Below are 20,062 nucleotides of genomic sequence, written 5' to 3'. Positions count from 1 at the left end.
AAGCAGGACTCGCTCAGCCTAAGGGCAGCGGGGAAATTCAGACGCTTCGCGCGGGACCCCCCAGGCCTTGGCTGGGCGGAGCACGGATGTGGTTAGGGCGTCCAAGAGGCGGGTTCCCATCTTTGCATAAGGCTGAGCTCCCGGGGCCTGTCCGGGCATTCAGGGGGCGGAGCGGGCTCGGTCCGCAGGGGGCGGGGCCAAGGCGGCAGAGCCTGCGCTCCGGGCCGCTAGGGGGCGGGGCCGGCCGAGAAGGGGCGGGGCCCCGGTGGGCAGGGTCTGGCTCGCGTCGGCTGGAGGTGGGCGGGGCCAGGCCGAGCCGGCCTCCGCGTCACCATGGCAGCGGGGACGCAGCCGCGATGCTGTAGCCGGAGGAGGCCGTGCTCAGAAGGGCTGGGGACCGAGATGCTGAACCAGACGCACGGATGATTTAAGAAGTAGGTGCTGAAAAGTGGGTGAGGGGGGGGGCATGCCTGGGAAATAGAATTACTCCTGGTCGAGCGTCCAGATCAGAAGTAGGTACCCTCGGAGGGGTTAAAAGGGGGGGGGGGGGCGGCTAGAAAGAAGGAGGCGGAAGTTTCAGGTTCTGAGCCGGCTCTGAGTCTTTCAGGTTCTTAGGGTGCAGTTCCTGAATCAGACTTTCTCGGAGCTTGGAGACGAATTTAAGGGCGTGTACCCCTTCAGCCTGTATGCCATCCTCCCCAAATACCGATGCCCTCGATGTATCCCTGAGAGCGATGATTCTTTAAGACCGACATAGTACCGAAAATGGAATCATGGCACGAAATAGTTGGTGGTAATAGTATCGACCTCATAGAAGGTTTGTGAGTATTTAAAACACTTGGAACAGTACATGGCATGTAGTCCAATGTCGCTGCCATTATCAGCATTATCATCATTTTCCCGGCCTGTTCTCTGGCACAGGGTGGATTCGAAAGAAGTGACTAGAAAACTTCCTCCGCCACAAATTGGCAGTGCAACTTCCTCGCGGGTTCACTACTAGCTGGAGCGTCATAGCAAGAACTTGATTTCCAACAGTTATTTACTATGACGGTCAAATAAGATGATGTAGGTGATAACACTTGTAAACTTGAAAGTGCTATGTCAAAATTTCTGCCTTAATATATAAACGCAGACTTTCTAGGTTAAAATGGAATCCCTGAGAATGAATAGAAGTGCATGCCAGAAGCAGAGCTCCCAGTATTTGTCTTGATTGTCTTCAGAATTCTTAACTGTGAAACAACAACAAAAACAAAAGCAACAACAACAAAAGAATTCTTAACTGTGGTCATTAACTGATGATCTTAGGGAGAAGGGAAAAATGCATCCTTGGTGACTGATAGGGAAGCATTGCTCTTTACTTCATTACTATTCAGCGTAAGTGGCTAGTTTTTAAAATATCATTAGGACAGTTCTGTTGTGATTACATTATCTTTGGCTGGATTTCCCCACCAACTGGGGTCCCATTTCTGAAACTTCTAGATGACATAAGTTGGTAGATTTGAGGCAGGGTCCTGACCCTACTAGGTTGGTTTAGCTTGGGAACTTTTTTCCTGTCCTGAATTCTTGTACATTCTCCCTCTTCCTATTTTAAGGTGGCTGTGATCCGGCTTTTCTAGGGACTCTGAAGATGGGGACTCAAGTGGTTAGGAGACTCTGTAACACCTTGCTGCCAGCAGAGCCCTCTGTAAGTTTCTGGTATACCGTTAAAAGAAGTGTGATGACATTAATGGAATTTTAGGACATTTCCACAACTGGGGATTTCTCCAACAGGACTCAGATCCTGGAACAAAACTGTCATATATTTGCTTTCTTTTCTTGCTTCCCCTTTTAGTGGAAATGCTAGCTGCTTTGATTCATTATTAAAATCAGGGAGATGTTGAAAAATTATAGCAATTAATCAGAATATATGCTGTTTAAAAGATTTAAATAATAATTGTTATAGAAATAATGCATGTTAATTATAGAGCATTTGGGAAATACTGTAAACCATTATTTTAAAAAACCATAATGCTCCCTTCCAGAAGCAATCACTGTTATTATTTTAGAATGTAGTATTTTCTTCTAGTCTTCCCCCCACGGAGAGAGATCCCTTGCACAAATGGGGGAGGGGCAGACAGAGAGGGAAAGGGACAGGGAGACTCTGCTGACCATGGAGCCCCACATGGGGCTCGATCTCATGATCCTGAGATCATGACCTGAGCCAAAATCAAGAGATGGATGCTTAATCCAACTAAGCCACCTAGGCACCCCTAAAACAAACATTTGAACAGTTAAATTTAATATTTACAAACATTAAGAAAAGCAAGAGTCAAAGGGTCCCTGGGTGGCTCAGTTATGAAGTATCCAACTCTTGATTTTGACTCAGATCATGATCTCAGGGTTATGATATTGAGCTCTGCATCGGGGCTATATGCTCAGCAGGGAGTCTGCTTCTCTCCCTCTCCCTGCTTATGCTCTCTTTTTTTTCTCTAATAAATAATAAATAAATCTTTAAAAATGTTTGTTTTCATATGGTTACAAATGTTTGGTAAACATTATAACGGTTCTAATTTTCTTGACCATTTTTCTGTTTGTTAGACTTTTAGGTTTCCCTCCCCTGTGATAAATTGACTTCCTCATTTAAGACTTTTTTTCCCCTTTGGGTTGGGTTCCAGAAGTAGAATCCCTAGGTCAAAGGACATGAACATTTTAGGTAATAACTTAACTTTTAAAGGAAGAATCCTGGTGTCAGATTATATATATATATATATATACATATATATATCTCTGAAGACAGAGGGTCAACAGCTGAGAGATAGAAGGGTTCTTGGTAGAAATCTGGCTACCTCTTGCTGTGAAGTCTTAGGTCCTGCAGAAAGATTATTTCATGATAGTGTAGTTAGTAATGTGGAGCCCTAACCTATTATGAATGGCAGTCCAGAGGCATGGGGGCTTGTGTAGTGTTTATACGGTAGAGAAATTCAAGAGTTATTTCCAAAATATCCACCAGATGTCGCTAGTCTTAATCTAATTTCTACCCGCAGGCTAATCTGCAGATAATTTTTGAAATGTGAATTTCAAAAATTCATGTAGAATGTATTTGCATATCTGCTTAAGTACAGTTTATATTAAGCACTGGCATCTGGTGATTACTTTGGCAACATCCTACTCTAGTCTCTTATCATTCTGTCTCTTTTTTCCTTTTTCTTCCTACTCAGTCTGTCACTCACCCTGTACACTTTGTCCCCACATACTAATATTGGATTCTTGGTTGTACTAGTCTTTTACTATTCTTTCTTTCAGTCTTGTTTCTTGCTTCTGTGTGTATTTGTGTATTTATGCATAACTCTGTGTTCCTGAGGGTTTTTTTTTTTTTTTTTTTTTTTTGCTGAAAGAAAAGGACGTGGCAGATAATGACATACAGTGGGCACTCCATATATTTAGTGAATATTTAAAGAAAAAATGCATTGGTGAAGGAGAAGAAAATATAAAAGGATACCAGAAATTATCTATTTATATCTGTCTTGGAAATACACTGAAAGAGACAAAAATTCACACTTCTAAATTAACTAGAATTAGGGGCACTGAGTGGCTCAGCCGGTTAAGCAGCTGCCTTTGACTCAGGTCATGATCTTGGGGTCCTGGAATTGAGCCCTGTATCAGCGGGGTGTCTACTTCTCCCTCTGCCCCTGCCCCTGCACGCACACTTTCTCGCTGGTCCTCTCTCTCTCAAATACATAAATAAATGGAGAACCTTTAAAAAATAAATAAATATTTAAAAATAAATTAAACTATAATTAAATGTTAAGGAATATAATATGGAACATGCTATGACCTTTGAATTATAAAAAGAAGAATATTCAGTCATTGAGGTAGGATTTATTGAGCATCTACTATGTGCTAGGAAATATTTTTGGTTCTGGAGATAAACCTGTAACTAAACATACAGAATTCCCTGCTCTCATGGACTTTACATTCTGGGCAAGGAGACACTGACAAGCAAACGAACAAGTAAGTACAGAATATACAAGACAGTGATGAATGCTAGGAAGAAAAATAAAAATAAATAAGGCAAAGAGATTTGGGAGTGCCTGGATGAAGGGGTGCTGTCATTTTATTTATTCACTTTTGCTTATTTTTTGTTTTTTAAGTAGGCTTCACACCCAGTGTGGAGCCCAGTGCAGGGTTTGAAGTCAACAACCCCAAGATCAAGACCTGAGCTGAAATCAAAAGTCAGATGCTTAACCAACTGAGTCACCCAGGTGCCCTGGGTATTGTCATTTTAAATAGGGTGATCATGAGAAGGCTGAACAGATAAAGTGATATTTGAGCAGAAACCTGAAAAAAAGAACAGGCATGAACCATGCGTTATCTAGGACATGGGTATTCCAGAAAGATTAAGATAAGATCTACCTTGATTTTAAGAAAACCAAAAGTGGTCAGAGGAGTTTTATGAGGAAGCAGAACTTGAACGAGGCATAGTCAAGATCTGAGTAGTAGAAGGATAGTAATGAAGGCATGGGAGATGAAAATGAGCCCTGGAAATGCGTGAGACAGAGAGGAGCCTGCTAACCTGTGCACCCAACCTGTGCACCAGCAATGTGGGGGAGGGCCTTGAGAGGAATTTATATCTGACAGGAAAAAGGAGTGTTTGAAAACACTTGACCATTTGAGCAGGAAGATGAATGCATTGTCTAAGTAAGATTAAGGGGTGTAGGCTAGCAGAAAAGCCTGGAGACAAAGGGAGCAGATTAAGAGCCAGGACACGTTTGGGGTCTTTGGTGGTAGATGTGAGCCCTTTTGTGTACATTTATGCTGATGTCTCTGAAGATAAATGCAGTTGAAATTGTAGACATATGTTACTGCCAAGAATTTCACTAATGTGTGAAAACAGAAAAAGATTAAGAAATTATTTCAGAGTCATTTAAAATATTTCCATTGACAATTTTAATTATGTTTATTCAGATTGTCTTTCTGCTTCTTTATAGTCATTAATGATTGTGCACAATAGATGTATTAAATTTACATAGTGTGAGGGATGCCTGGGTGGCTCAGTGGTTGAGTGTCTGCCTTTGGCTTAGATTGTGATCCCAGGGTCCTGGAATCAAGTCCCACATAAGGTGCTCTGCATGGAGCCTGCTTCTCCCTCTGTGAATGTCTCTGCCTCTCCCTGTGTGTCTCTCATGAATAAATAAATAAAATCTTTAAAAATAAATAAATAAATAAATAAATAAATAAATAAATAAATAAATAAATAAATAAATTTACATAGGTGTGAAGTTCACACATTTCTACACAGGGAGAAGTCACAGTCAATATTTTCACCAGGGGCAGCCCGGCTGGCTCAGTGGTTTAGCGCCTGCCTTCAGCCCAGGGTGTGATCCTGGGGACCCGGGATCGAGTCCCATGTCAGGCTACCTGCATGGGGCCTGTTTCTCCCTCTACCTGTGTCTCTGCCTTTCTCTCTCTCTGTCTCTCATGAATGAATAAATAAAATTTATTTATTTATTTTTTAAGATTTTATTTATTTATGCAAGAGAGACCTAGAGAGAGAGAGAGAGAGGCAGAGACACAGACAGAGGGAGAAGCAGGCTCCATGCAGGGAGCCTGACATGGGACTCCATCCCAGGTCTCCAGGATCCCACCCCGGACTGAAGGTGGCGCCAAACCGCTGAGCCACCAGGGCTGCCCTAAAATTTAAAAATATATAAATTTTTTCACCAAATGGCAATTCTGTCTAAGGCTCATAGTCTTACTTAGGCTAGCATATTATTATCTGTATTAATAAAGTGATAAATGAGTTAGCCAGTGATTCCTCCACTCATTTATTTTTTCATTCATTCAACTAAAAACATTTACTGAGTACCATTTTATGTCTCAAGCATCATATAAAAATATTGCATAATGATTAAGAACCTGGACTTTGGCTTTACCACTTAGCAGCTATAAGGTCTGGAGCAAATTACTTATCCTCCAGACCTCTCTTTCTTCATCTGTAAAATGGGGATAATAAAAAACCCATACTGTTTATGACGATTGTGACCATCAAATGAGCTAATGTACATTAAGTGCTTAGTATAGGGCTTAGCATATAGTATAAGTTCAATTTTAATATTATTATGGTTGTACATAGATATGTGGGTAGCTTTTAGTCGGTGAGGGAAGCATTTGCCATTATTGTTAAGATAATATTAGGACAGAGGGAGGAGGTCTGGTAAAATTTCAGAAATCAGGCAGCATGGCATAGATATACAGGAAGTGGCTAGCTTGGACCCTCTGCCTGTCCTCCCAGGCAGAGTGAATGACAAGCCAGCAGTGGTGGGAATGATTCCAGCTACCTGGACCGGCTTGCAGTTTCCCCACCTTCCAGCACTACGGGATGCAGATCATTGCCCTAGTTATTCCTGGTTCTTTTAGCTAACCCACTTACCCTACCAGCTCTTATGCTGATATCACAGCAGAGTGAGATGGGGAAAAGGGAGGGGACAGTAAATGTTAATGCTGTTTAGAGCTAAAACTCTGTTCTTCACATGGGTTACTTGGTAGGGCAGACCATGATAAATACCATGATCACATCTTTGGAGCAAAAAAACCTAGAGATTATATGCTCCAACAGGGATTTGGTGCTTTTTCCAAGTGTGAGAGGCAGACTATATGTGAAAATAGTATAATTTTTGGAACAGTTCATTAGTTGTGTGGGGAAGATGGCACAGAATATTATGAAATGGTACTATCTAGATTTAAATGAATTAAAATTGAATGCTATTTAAATTTTCGTCCTGCATTTGCATTAGCCACATTTTAAGTGCTTACTAATAACATGGGGCTAGTGGCCACTGGACTGGATGGCACAGATACAGAACATATCCACCATCACAGAAAACCCTATTGCATACCACTACTGTAGAAAATGTGGTTGATATAATTACAGACTTCTAGGGAACAGAGCAATTGTGGGCCACATGCCCTATAATAAATCTTGTATCTATCTACCACAGTTCCCTCTAATTCCTCCAACATGCTGTGAGGTGCAGGGCAAACAGCACAGGGCTGACTATCAGAGGCATTTGGTTCAGAACTTAGCTCCTATTGTTTTGTTTTTGTTTGGATTTTTATTTGACAAAGAGGGAGAGAGAGAGAGAGAGAGAGAGAGAGAGAGTGAGAGAGCACAAGCCAGGGGAGAGGTAGAGGGAAAAGGAGAAGCAGACTTCCCACTAAGCAGGGAGCCCTGAGATCCTGACCTGTGCTGAAGGCAGATGCCTAACTGACTGAGCCTCCCAGGTGCCCCAGATCTTAGCTCATATTGATATGCTGAGTGACTGTAAATAGCTCTCCTGGTCTTTATTCCTTCATGTGTGTCAAAAGATTTTTTTTTTTTTTTTAGCTTTAAAATCCAATGGTTTAATGAGTCTTCTCCTGGGAATATTTAGCTCACAGGTCCTTCTTTGATATAGGCCTTGTTCTTTGAGAAATAGTGACCTTTTGGCATATAACTATCAGCAGGACCTCCCTCTGATGTTTCAATACTTTCTCCTTTGTCGAAAGCCTGATGGGCTGGGGACCAATCAGAATCCTCTATCCAGAGATCCACCAGCTGAGTGTTTTGGTTTTGCATCACTATGCATATAGATGTGTTGCATGCAATTTTATGTTGTTTCTCTTTTCAAAGGGCCTTGTTGCATTAACATGGATCAGTGACTCACCTGACGGTATTACACCAAGAACTGTGGTCATGGCAAGTCCCCTTGGCAGCTAAACTCCCCAGCTAGTTGGGAAGGACAGTGGACTTCTGACTTGTGGGCTGATCAGGTTCAGTTTGATTTGGTGTCATGGCTTCTCCCCAGCCTTTGCCAGAATTGAATACACAGCTTCAGTCAGCAGCAGCCACTTAACACCTCTGCTGGCCTTTTGCTCCCTGCTTGCTGTGGTGGGGGTGGGGGAAGGTGGTGGAGGTTTGTCTTTCTCAGAAGTAGCTTTGCATTTAGCAGCTTTAGACATTCAGGCAAGATGTTGCTAGTTCTGGATGCTCAGGTATGGATTTTCTTTCTCTCTAGTGAGCTGAGGAGGCGGTCATTAGGTTGAAAAGAGCTGTTACTGATTTTCTTGCTGAGGTACCAATGTGTATTTGGGGAAGGAATTTGTGCCTTCTGCAAAATCAGAAGTGTAAAGTCCTAGCTCCTCAAACTGCCTTTGTTACTGACCAGCTGTGTATCCTTGGGCAAGGCCCTGACCTCACAGCCTTCCCCTCCATCTGGGATCACGAGGAGTATGTAACATAATATGGGTTTTCTTTCAGCTTCCAGTTTTCCTATAGAAACAAGAATGTGCATTGAGAGTACAAATGACTAGTATTCCTAAAAATAAATAATCAAGGCTGTGACTTGAATAACTAGAAACAGAGGGGAATAGCTCTCTGGTTCATTTGGGGAAGCTTTTACTGAACTCTTTCAAAAGCTCCAGGACATTTTAATACTATTTATTTCATTTTATTTCTCAAAGTTTCATTTAAATTCCAATTGGTTATCATATAGTGTAATATTGGTTTCAGTAGAATTTAGTGATTTATCACTTACATGTATAACACCTAGTGTTCATCATAACCAGTGCCTTCCTTAATACCCATTACCCATTTAGCCCATCCCCCACTCACCTGTAGTGCCTATTTTAATTAAAACCCATTTCAGGGGGCCTGGGTAACTCAGTCCATTGGGCATCTGCTTTTGGCTGGTGTCATGATCCTGGGGACCTGGGATGGAGCCTGTGTCTAGCTCCCTGCCTAGCAGGGAGCCAGCTTCTCCCTCTTCCTCTGCCATTCCCCTCTACTTGTGCTTTCTCTCTCTCTCTCTCTCTCTCTCTCTCTCTCTCTCTCTCTCTCTCAAATACAGTCTCAAAAAGAAATAAAACCCATTTCATTCATTAAAAATATGGGCTTTACATTTTAGCAGTAATTTTTTGTCTTAAATATTTATTTATTTATTTATTTATTTATTTATTTATTTATTTATTTATTTATTTATTGAAAGAGCCCTACAGAGCCGGGTGGGGAAGGTGTAGAGGGAAAGAATCCTGAAGCAGACTCCTCCCTGAGGGGGAAGCCAGAGGGGGGCTCAATCCCAGGACCCTGAGATGGTGACCGTGACCTCAGCTGAAATCAAGAGTCAGCCTCTCAACCAACTGAGCCATCTAGGTGCCACTTTGCAGTTATTTTGAAAAGAAATACGAGTTTTAAAGGTAAAGCTTTGGTGATCCTTGGTTTACCCTTGATCTGTTGTGATCCTGTGATATTTCTTTAGTACTATTTCTATTAAATGTGTTCTGATATCATCTATAACTAAATTTCCACACACGCCCCCCCCCCCCAGTCTGGCTGGTTCTCTCTCTCCCTCTCTCTGTTTTTTTCTCTCTGCTCCCCGTCTTTATTTTATTTTTTTAAAGATCTTACTTACTTATTCATGAGAGACACACAGAGAGAGGCAGAGACACAAGCAGGCTCCATGCAGGGAGCCCGACGTGGGACTCGATCCCAGGTCTCCAGGATCAGGCCCTGGGCCGAAGGCGGCGCTAAACGCTGAGCCACCGGGGCTGCCCTGCTTCCCCATCTTTAGCCTAACCTTACTCTCCAGGCCTCTTGTGGAAAAAGGTTGCTGTTTTCAGCTCGTCCGGGGAGAAAAAGTTCTGATTCATTTCATTTCCCACCCATCTTGTGGGGCGTTTGGCTTTAAATCCGCAGAATGGGGACACCTGGGTGGCTCAGTGGTTGGGCCCCTGCCTTAGGCTCCGGTTGTGATCCTGGGATCGGGGATCGAGTCCCGCATCGGGCTCCCTGCGAGGAGTCTGCTCCCTCTGCCTGTGTCTCCGCCTCTCTCTCTGTCTCTGTCTCTCATGAATAAGTAAATAAATCTTAAAAAAAAAAAATAAATAAATAAGGGGCGCCCGGGTAGCTCAGCGGTTGAGCATCCGCCTTCGGCTCAGGGCGTGATCCCGCGGTCCCAGGGTTCGAGTCCCGCATACGGCCTCCCTGCATTGAGCCGGCTTCTCCCTCTGCTTCTGTCTCTGCCTCTCTCTGTGTATCTCATCTTAAAAATAAAATAAAATAAATAATAAATCTGCAGAATGTGTGTGTGTGCGTGTGTGTGTGTGTGTGAGCGTGCAGCGCGCGCTCACGCCGGCACGCCTGCCTGCAGGCCTGGTGTGTGATTGCAAGCGCATGCACACGCCGGCACGCCGGCCGGTGTGTCAGCGACTGTGTGTGTGTGTGCGCTCACGTACGTGTGTGTGTGTGTGTGTGTGTGTGTTCGCAGCGCGCGCATAGACCCGCCCGCCCGCCGGCGGCCTGGCGTGTCAGTGCTGCAGTGTAGGCACACAGGCCCGCCCCCAGCCCGGTGCAAGTGTGTTGTACGCATAGTGTGTGTGTGTGCGTGCGCGCTGGGCGCACACACCAGCCCGCCGCGCGCCCGCGGTGCTCCCCCTGACGCACGCCGGGCCGGGGGCTGCCAGCCAGCGCCCCTCCACCCTTTGCGCGCCCAGCTGTTTCTATAGGAACCGCGACAGTGCCGGGGCCCCTCCGGCAGAGGCCGGGTGCGAGCATGCCCAGTGCAAGGCGCTAGTTTGGCTCGGGTCTAGGTTTCCAGTAAGTGGCCTGCGGGACTCCGGAGAGATCCCACTAAGCTGAGCGGAGAGTCTTTGTGTGCAGAGGAAGGAGGCGGCGGCCTGGCCTGGAGACCCCGCCCGGGGAGCCCCCGGCAGGAACAATGCTAGCCTGCCTGACCCGGGGGAACTTACTGGACGTCCTGCAGGAGGGCTTCAATGAGGTAACCGTCTGCTCCTCCCACTCCCAGCTCCCCTCCCCCAGCGCCTCCCTGCCTCGTCTCTGGAAGGGGCTCTCCTGCCCCATCCTCGCGGGGACCCCAGACCCCTTCCCCCGCAGAGCCCTGAGAGGCTAAGGTGGTAGGTACGGTACAGACGAGATGGCTAACGGGGAGAAATCAGAAGGGCCTGCCTGCCTCCATCTAAGCCGAGCGATGCCCTTCCTTGGTGGCTTACCTGAGCCGAGTAGACAGGACTGCAAACTCAGAGGTCATCTCCTTCCCAAAGAGGTGGGTTGCACCCTCCTCGGGGATTCTCCACCAGAAAATCCCCAGGGAAGCCTCTGCACGCATGGCAAAAGTGCTCATTCTATTTCAGGAGCTAACTGGGTGGGCCAAGTTAGGGGTGAGGTGGAATTGCATTGGTAGAAAGTTTGAGAGAGGGCAGGGTGAGTAGGTGGTCCACTCGAAGTGCCCTCTTCGTGTTTCTGTCTCTTTCCATTTTCTGGGCAGTAGATTTCTTGACCACCAAGGGCATGGTTGGCAGGCAGGACCGTAGAGGAGAGAAGTTGCTTGAGTTTCTGGGCCGAATTCAGGGGAGCCAGCATTTGCTCCCTTCTGTGTGCCAGTGGGGGATGGGACCCTCAATCTGACAGGCAGTATGGGCTAGGGCTGGCTGGGGGTCTTTCTCTTTTCATGGTTTTCTCTCAGAATTCTGTGGTTTCTTCCATTCCCTTCTCTTGGGACCCAGGAAATTCTGGTTTTGGACCCTCCCCTCCTTGTGATTTGCTCCATGTGTCTTCCATTGCTTCCAAGCCCCACCCCTTTGGTTCTCCTGATTCCAGCATCCAGGGAGACCTTTACCAGGAGACCTAGGCTGTTGGTTGTGTCTTTTCATCTTTTCTTCTTTGCTCTTTTTCTTGCCACCTCTTCCTCTCTTCCCTCTATGTCTCTCTTAAATATAAGACTTTCTGAAGATCAGTTTTGAGTTAACACATGAATACATCCTCTTCTTAAATCTGAACATTACAGGCAAGCCTGCGTGCCTTTGGCCACCCCTCCAATCCTGGCCTGTTCCCCAGAGGTGACCCTTCACATGAATTTGTGTGGAAGATTTTCTTTCTCCCACTGCACAGAATACTCTTTTCTCAATTCCTGTTTCTAATTAAGAAGCTCCGCAGCCGACCTGTCTCAGAACCTTCCCAGCCTGCTCCCTGTGCCCCAGCCTTGTTCCAGACAGAGGAAAACTGCAGAAATGCTGTCCCCACCTAATCAACGGAGTCAGAATTTTCCTTTTGCGGAGGGATGTCACAACCTTGAGTCCAGGGTGGAGCTTGCATGCTGCCCGCACTGCGGGGCTCCTTGTTTTGCATCCATCCTCCCTGAACACACACGGACCGCACCGCACTGTTAAGGGCTACAGTCTGAGAAATGAAACACAGCCGAGCTGGGAAGCCGCCTTTTTGAGTGTTACCGGTATTCCTGATTCCTCTCCTCTCACTCGGGCCTCTGGGCCTCCCCTGATCCCAGGCTTCATACTGTCTGACTCATCCACCAATTGTGGCAGAAGCTCCTTGGGTCCTTCTGTAGCCTCCCTCCCTTTTAACTCAGCCCCCCCACCCCCATGTCAGGTCCCAGTGTTTTGTTAGGCGGGGGAATCCAGTACAGTCAGCCCTAGCCTTTGCCTTCTGCTCCTTTTCACTTCTAGACCTTTCAGCTGAAGAGCCAAAAGGCTTGGCTGTCTTTTCCATGCTTTACTGCTTCCATAAATATCCCCTGATCTCCCATTCCAGTAAGACATAAAGGGAAAGGATAGTGGGAGAGTTTTGTTTGTGGTGGTAACACAGTCTCTTCATCAAAATGACACACGGTAATTTATAATGAGCTCATCTAGAGTAATGCAGTAATGCCCCCTGTCCCTCTCTGATGTTTGATTTTTTTTCTGCCCATCCTTTCTGCTTCCCTCCATCGCCTTCATGGGCTTACATACAATCCATTCTTTCTATTTGTAAATTGGAACTCTGATAGCCAATAGGTACTTCTGGTTTCTCTGAGATATTGACATCATCTAAATACTACTTACAGTTAATATGTTAAATCCCAGTGGCCCCTGAGAGTTTAAATAATCCTTTCACATACATAATAAATTATATTGAATAATTCTTTTCACATAGAGTATCATGCCTAGTGCTACTGATTATACTGCTATGATTTGTTATTTCAGATTTGATGGAGCCCTGATTGATTTATTCCAGCTTCTAGGGTTGCTTGATAGATCTAGTAATATTCTCTCTCTTTTGTTAGAGTCATGTGATAAGGATGTAGCTGGTGTCAGAATACACTTTGATTCCTCTGAGAAGCTCTTCCTACTGAGGCTAAGAATACCACACATGTGTCCAATCATCTCTGGGGAATGATCCAAGCATATCTGAAGCCATTCTTCATCACCCAGATGCTTTATAGATCTGTGTGGTTAGGGCTGTGACCTCATTCTGTGTGGCAGAGAAAACTGCCACAGGAAATGAAGCAATGGCCCTAATTGGTTAATTATAAGGGAACTCTGAAACAGGGAGAAACCCTACGGTCTGAATCAAGGCTTCCCTCTACCCATTGGAGGCCTTGTTCTTAGTCCTTTCACCGTTCTGCATAACTATGCATGAAAATTTTCTTCTGCCACATTCCCTGGATAAAGCCCTGGCTTCAACACACCTGACAAATTACCCACAGAATTGATCTATGTTATTGTTATCAATACAATCCCTTTTATTGACATGGTGAATCTGCATTTTGAATTATCCACAAATTTTGGCTACTGCCACATTCTGTAGCCTACCCTGGCTGTCGTCCCCTGTTTCCTGTGCTCTGGGCTTGGCCAGGCTATCTACAGTTCACATTTTCCCCTTTCTGCATGTGCCTTAAAGCTGTTTATTTATTTTCTCTGCTACTGGGTATTGATGCTGCCATATGAACATTGTCTTTGGGTGATGTGCCAACATGCACTTCTGCAGGTGTTTTTCTAGGGGGCTGAACTTTCTTTAAAAAAGACTTTGGTGATTGTGTTGGAAGGTTTTGATAGATCTCAGACTTTAATATGGTTTGGCCAATAAACATTTGTTCATTCAGTTATTTAGTTCATTTTTTGGGTGAGGGGATGGATAAAATATTTGAAACACACCTGGTTCCTGCTCCCAAGGATTTTGTGGGTGTTCTGGAAAAAAACCCATAATAGGATGTTTAATGTGGTAAGCATCCTAAAAGAGAGGTAATGTTCATGGGAGATTCATAGGGATATCTTCTATTTAATGATATGAAAAGCACCAAATACTTACCAACCAAGCTACTCACTGAGGCCAAACCTTTTTTCCTGCTAGTGGGGTAAACATGCATGGAATCACTCACTCAACGGACCTTCACTGAACGACTGTGTTTACCAGACACCATGCCAGGCTCTAGAAATAGCTATCAAATAACATAGAGTTCCCTAGTGGAGCTCACAAGTCATGAAAATAAAATAAATGTTCACAGTATGAAACTTGGGGTAAATTGTGGCAATACAGAAATCTTGTTTGTCAGGCAAACCTGAGCTTGGCTGTGGTGTAAACTGCCTGAGGGACTGAAAGTTATGGGAAGGATTTATGAAAATGTTGGTCAACAGGAAGGGAGTTGTCTAGGCCTTCATTTTTGAAACGTTCAACCTGGAGGACTTTCCCTACCTCTTTCCCTCCAAGCAGAGTAGTAGAAACTCAGATCCCACATGGAGATTCACCCGCCTGGCCATCCTTGAGAACTACAGAAAGAGCTTTTGTCTGGTGTCATCCCCATAAGGGGGACGTAGGACGTATGAGGAAGAGCATTGGCAGGTGGAGCAGCTGCAGCAAACATCACTCAGTGCCCTATGCCTTCCATGAAGTAGGATTTGCAACATGAGGCAGACCACAGATTTTCAGACATTTCCACAATGAATTCCTCCGTGCTTTGCTTTAGAAATTAAAAGGCCTGTTAGGTCTTTAATGTAACAAAAGCACTATACTCCCTAACCTTTTTTTTTTTTTAATTCTGGCTGATTTCTCCTTTCCTCACCCGGGCTCATTGGCTTTGTTCCCACAGGAGTCAATGCCAGCTAAACAGATGCTCCCTGGCAGCAAGCTATCAGACAGCTTTATGTTCCTCATGGTGAGTGATGGGCTGGCCAGGCATGTGGAACAGTGATAGGGCACCGTTTGCCAGGTGCCACTCTCCCAGGCGCTTCAGAGAGACCGAGAAGCACCAGAAATGCTTCCTCAGCCATGACTGGCCTTATGTAGGCTGTGGGGACCAAAGTCTCAAAATGACGTTTTACTGAATATATTTCCTTTTGTGTTATCCCCAAACCGGGTCCCACTTAAGTAGTCATGAACATAACCATCCATGGTCAGCTATGGTAAGGGGATAAGGAACCAATCCCAAAGGCCCTATGAGCGGGCTCCATGCTTTGTTTGTAGGATAGGGGACACTCATCTCTAGTGATGTCTCATTCATTCATTCATTCATACACATTTATTGAGCACCTACTTTATAACTGTTCTCCTGAAGGAAGAGAGTATTTGTGGAACTTGTAACTCATAGGAATTTTTACAGTAAGGTTAGGAGATGAAATCTTTCAGAAAGTCTTTAGTTTTTCACTTTGTGGTATATTATCCTTTGACCACCATGCTGAACCCTAATATGAATAGTACTGCCTATACAGGAAGAAGAAATGTGATGATAGTTGCACTTGTGAGCTTTATTTTTTACCTAAGTAGCCACCAGGTTCAATGAATCAGTCACCTTTCCTGGCTCTGTTAAGGCCTGAAAGAGTTAATAGAAAGGCTATACTGTATCATGTTCTTTTACCGGCAGAATTCAAGCCAATAATAACTCAGGCTTTCCAGACCTCCTGCTTTCCCCTCAGTTTCTCAGCAGCGTCTCCCCACCCCCTCATCTTCTGCTGCTGAAGGGCCTCAGTCCCACACAGGAATCTGGTTTCCCTGTGAAGCAGATTCACTTCCTGAGCCAGATAGGTCTCCTCCTGAACTCCAGCACATTGGCAGAGCCCCACTGCCTTTCTTGCTTGCCAGCAGGGAGCCACAGACCTCTCACTTCTGGATGCTTCTGCACTGGAACAGTAGATCACAGACTTTCCCCGGTGAAGCCCAGTAAGTGCTTTTTTGTGACTCTAAGGGAACAAGTCCCCTGCAGGAAGTTTCTTTGACCTTGAGGCTTAGAGGAGCTAGGAGAGGCTGGGTTTGCAAACTTGTTTGGAAGGAAGGGCAGGCTCCAAAGAGAAACAGAAAGAAAGTTACATTTGGCAGCAAGAGGGGTTTCAAGATAGTGCTTCCTGCATAAGTGAAGATGGTGGATGGAATTGTCTCTACTTGGGAGAGTTTTAACTTCTATGTAGGGTTATTTGGAATAACCATTCCATTTGGAGAAAGCTGATGGAGTTCATGGAGTTGCTAAGTGCTCTCCACACCAGCCACTTCCTGCTGTTACCACTATTTGTACAACTTTACAGTCCTTCAGTCTCATCAAGGCAAAATCCTGCCCAGCCAGCTTACACCGATGCTGCATCTACTTTTCTTCTCCCTGATGCCTGGACTCAAAGGACTGTCAAAAAAACCCTGTCTTTCTAGACTTCTGGATTACACAGGCATCTTTCTAGCTTCCCCAGAGCAAGTTAGAGATGTTAATTCTGGATCAAGATTAGTTCTGTGCTGTCACTGACACTGTATGTTTGATTGTCTTGCTAGTTTGGTTGCAAGTGCCAAGAACCCGACTTGAGTTAGCAGAAATAGAAAGTGGAATTTACTGACTCATGGAATCCAAGGAAAAGCTGAAAAATTAAACCATGCAAAGGGAAGATTGGAGCAGAGTCTCCATGAAAATCAAGAACTCAAATACTGGCCAGCTCCCTCCCTCTCCTCTTTGCCAGTTATCTCTGGTTCTTTCTGTGGGTGGCTTTATTCCCTTGTACTCTGTAGGGTTTTCCCCTCTCAGGTGGGCAGCATGGCCTATGGCAACATCTAAGATTTGTATGTTAGAACTTTGTTAAAGAGAGATGGATGGGGGGATGCCTGAGTGACTCAATGGTTGAGCTTCTGCCTTCAGCTCAGGTCATGATCCTAGGGTCCTGGGATCAAGTCTTGCATCAGGCTCCCCGCAGGGAGCCTGCTTCTCCCTCTGCCTATGTCTCTGCCTCTTGCTGTGTGTCTCTCATAAATAAATAAATAAAATCTTAAAGAGAGAAAGAGAGAGAGATGGGTGGGGAGAAGGAGAAGGATTCTCTTCCTGGAGGCCAGATCAAAAATTTCCAGAGACTGGCTGGTCACAATCAACTCAGCTGGACCAATGAGTTGTGGCCAGTGGAGGGGGTGATATCATAGAAGGCCAGTCCTTGGGCCCACCACCATGTCTGCAGAATGGGGCATGTTTCTCCAGAGGGGAATCACTGTGGCACAGGGATCTACACCAAGAGCTCTTAGCTCTACCACCCCGTGGGTCTGACTTGAACCTATTGGCCATGCTGTGATTCTCCAGCTGTTGTTTTTGAAAACAGACCAGTAACTAGGGGCATGTTCATGATGTATATATTAATATTCCAGATATTTTCATTTTGCCAAACCTATTGGATCTTGTCTTCACTGAACAATTGACTAATAAGGTGATAGTGCTAGAAGTAAACAGAATTCAGTGGGCTTTCTTCGCCCTGCTTCAAGAAGCCTTTAAGTTATTTCATGTGGTTGGGGTAGGGGGTGGGAGGTGGAGAAAAAGAGGGCGAGTGAGCTAGGCTCTGGATCCCCCATGCTAGCCCTAACCAGGGAAGCTCTGCTTTTCTCTATTTTACATATTTGCCTTTCACACGACTTACTTGAGAAAAGACTATGGGGCCAAAAAAAGAAGGAGGAGGAGGAGAGGAAGGAAACTACCAGTCCAATCCCCTGACCGTCAGAAGGAAGAAGAGGAAGAGAAAGAGAAAGAGAAAAATAAAAACTACTAGTCCCACCCCAAGAGAGTAACAGTCTCTTGCAAAAGCATATGGTCTTTCATCTGCTGCAGAAGTAGCTCTAGTAAATTTTAAAACTAAGCAGCAGGGCTGCTCATGGCCTAGGCTTGTACTATAGACCTCTTTAAAGATAAACATCTTCATGGGGGAAGTGGTGGTGTGGCTGGTCCATTTTTTTCAGAGCCGGCAGTAGGCATTTACAGAAGGACAGGACAGGGTGTGAGGTACAGATGCCTTCAGGTCAAAGAGGAGGTTTGGTTTAGTGCTTGGCCCCTAATCAGACTTCCTGGGTGGGTGGAGACCTAAAGCTGGGGCACCCTAACCTATGGATGAGAGTAGCCCCACTCAGTCGTGAGTGTTGGTCCCTTTGTGAGATGCCATTCAGAAGTCTCTGTCAACATGCAGATATAGTAGCATGACAAAGGCCCTTCTTTGGTCAAAAATATTTATCGATGATTTATCGATGATATCGATGATTCCACGCTTAGAGTTTTTTAAATGAAATGAATCTGGGCAGAATGGGAACTGTGCTCAGCATTTTCATACCTACCGCCTAGTCTAGTCCTAGAAGTCAGTCTAGTCAGTCCTAGACTGACTTCAGGACCTCTCATCCCCTCTGTGCCACAATGACAAGGCCGCATCCTAGAACTTATGCCACAGAATTGTCCTGCCCTTGATATCTTGAACTCTGAGACTCTGTTCTCCACTCAGCACTCCAGTATCCCTACTCCTCCATTCCTGTCAAATTTGTTTTCAATGTTTAGACACCTGGTGGCTCAGTGGGCTAGGTGTCCAACTCTTGATTCTGGCTTCAGTCGTGGTCTCAGGGTTGTGAGATCAAGCCCTGTGTTGAGCTCTGTGCTCACAGAGTCTGCTTGTCCCCCACTTAATTTCAATCTCCACAGGCTCTCTCCTCCTCTGTCTTCTCTGTCCTCTGTTTATCAATGCTCCTCTGACTTGTCCCTGATGCAGATCCCACCATCTGTTACTTCAAACTCCTACTCACCACATCCATGCTTCCTGTACCCGGGGATCCCCACATCCCCTCTGACCACCACCAGTCCTGGATGCGCCCATCTCCTCTTCCCTCCGTGCAGGCCTGCCCAGCAGTTCCAGGGGAGACCACATAACCCGCTGGCAGGTTCTAGGACAGCAGCATGTTTGACAGCCCCGGCTGAGTATGGTGTTGCCAAGCATGGTTAGCATTCGCTGTTCTTCCCAGCTTCCCACAGCATCCCTTCCTGAAGCCTCCTTCACTCTGTCCCTCTCAATGTCACAGGCAAGTGGACCTACTTCAGAGTGAAGAGGGCAACCGAAATTGAGCTCCATCCACTGCCCTGGTTACCAGCTAGGTCCTGAGATCTGACCTTTACTGTTCACCTGTGTAGCCCCACTGATCTTTGTCCCACCTTGTTCCTTGAGATCTTTCCAGTTTATCTCTAACTCAGCAGACCCCATGGGTGTAAACCGAAACAGTACCCTTTGAACAGTAACTGCCCTGACCGCCCAGACCAGTTTGAGCTTAAGCCCTGACTCCTGCTGCACAGTTGGCCCGGGGAGAGACCCGTGGAATGTCCGACCGACCGTTACCTTTACTCCATTACAGTGCTAAGGAGGAGCACAGAGTATGCCCAGGCATGTTTCCTTCAGGTGCGTGTGTGACCTCTGTCCCCCTCTACATACGATGACAGGGCTCCTCTTTCTAAATACGCATCCTAACCCTAAATAAAAGGAACCCATCCACCCTGGCTTGGGGAGTTGCAGCTTTAGAAATTATTCACTGTGATCTCCTTATTTGCAACAAATAAAGTTTCCTTTGTTGTGACAATTCCACCAGATGTAGCTTCTATATGTGACTTACCAAGGAGCAAATTCAGGTTAGTTCAATGACACCTCTTCCCCCTTTCCAAGCTTCACAAAAGTGCCTATTCCTGCCTCCCCATGATCAGAGGAACAAGTGGCCCTTGTCCTCTCCTCTGAAACCTTGCCACATCACTCACACCCTCCCCTTGTGTCTGTTTCTCCTTCACTGACCTCTCATCTCAGCCTCCAGATGCCCTCTCATGCTAAAACACCCTTGTTGGCTATTGCACCTTCCCCTCAGCTAATATCCATTCTCCTCCCTCACTGCCACTGTTTACCTGCTTCCTCGTGTCTTCTCGGTTCACGGGCCTCTGACTTCTAACCCCCCACCCTATGGTATCTGTTCTCAGAAAGATCACCAAAGCCTGTTAATTATTAAACAAAATGGGCTTTC

The 20,062-nt window shown here is 45.5% G+C and overlaps 1 protein-coding gene across 7 annotated transcripts in view; it reads left to right on the top strand.

Annotated features, from left to right (window-relative positions):
- Positions 1–297: 297 nt before the first annotated feature.
- The window catches only part of DIXDC1 (DIX domain containing 1), a 71,470-nt gene continuing 51,705 nt past the window's right edge, over positions 298–20,062 (top strand). Inside the window, exons 1-3 of one of the 7 annotated variants that reach the window (XM_038536171.1) lie at positions 298–434; positions 1,593–1,684; positions 14,892–14,957. In XM_038536171.1, the coding sequence (XP_038392099.1) occupies positions 1,628–1,684; positions 14,892–14,957 (123 nt within the window). In that variant the 5' untranslated portion in view covers positions 298–434; positions 1,593–1,627. Of the gene's footprint in view, positions 435–1,592; positions 1,685–10,426; positions 10,791–14,891; positions 14,958–20,062 lie in introns of those variants that run through there. The other 6 variants (XM_038536175.1, XM_038536177.1, XM_038536173.1 and 3 more) reach the window with 6 other exon arrangements.

Source organism: Canis lupus, chromosome 5 (genome assembly GCF_011100685.1).
Source record: "Canis lupus familiaris isolate Mischka breed German Shepherd chromosome 5, alternate assembly UU_Cfam_GSD_1.0, whole genome shotgun sequence".
NCBI lineage: Eukaryota > Metazoa > Chordata > Mammalia > Carnivora > Canidae > Canis > Canis lupus.
Note: the sequence above shows the minus strand (reverse complement) of the source record. Positions and strands in the feature narration are given on the sequence as shown.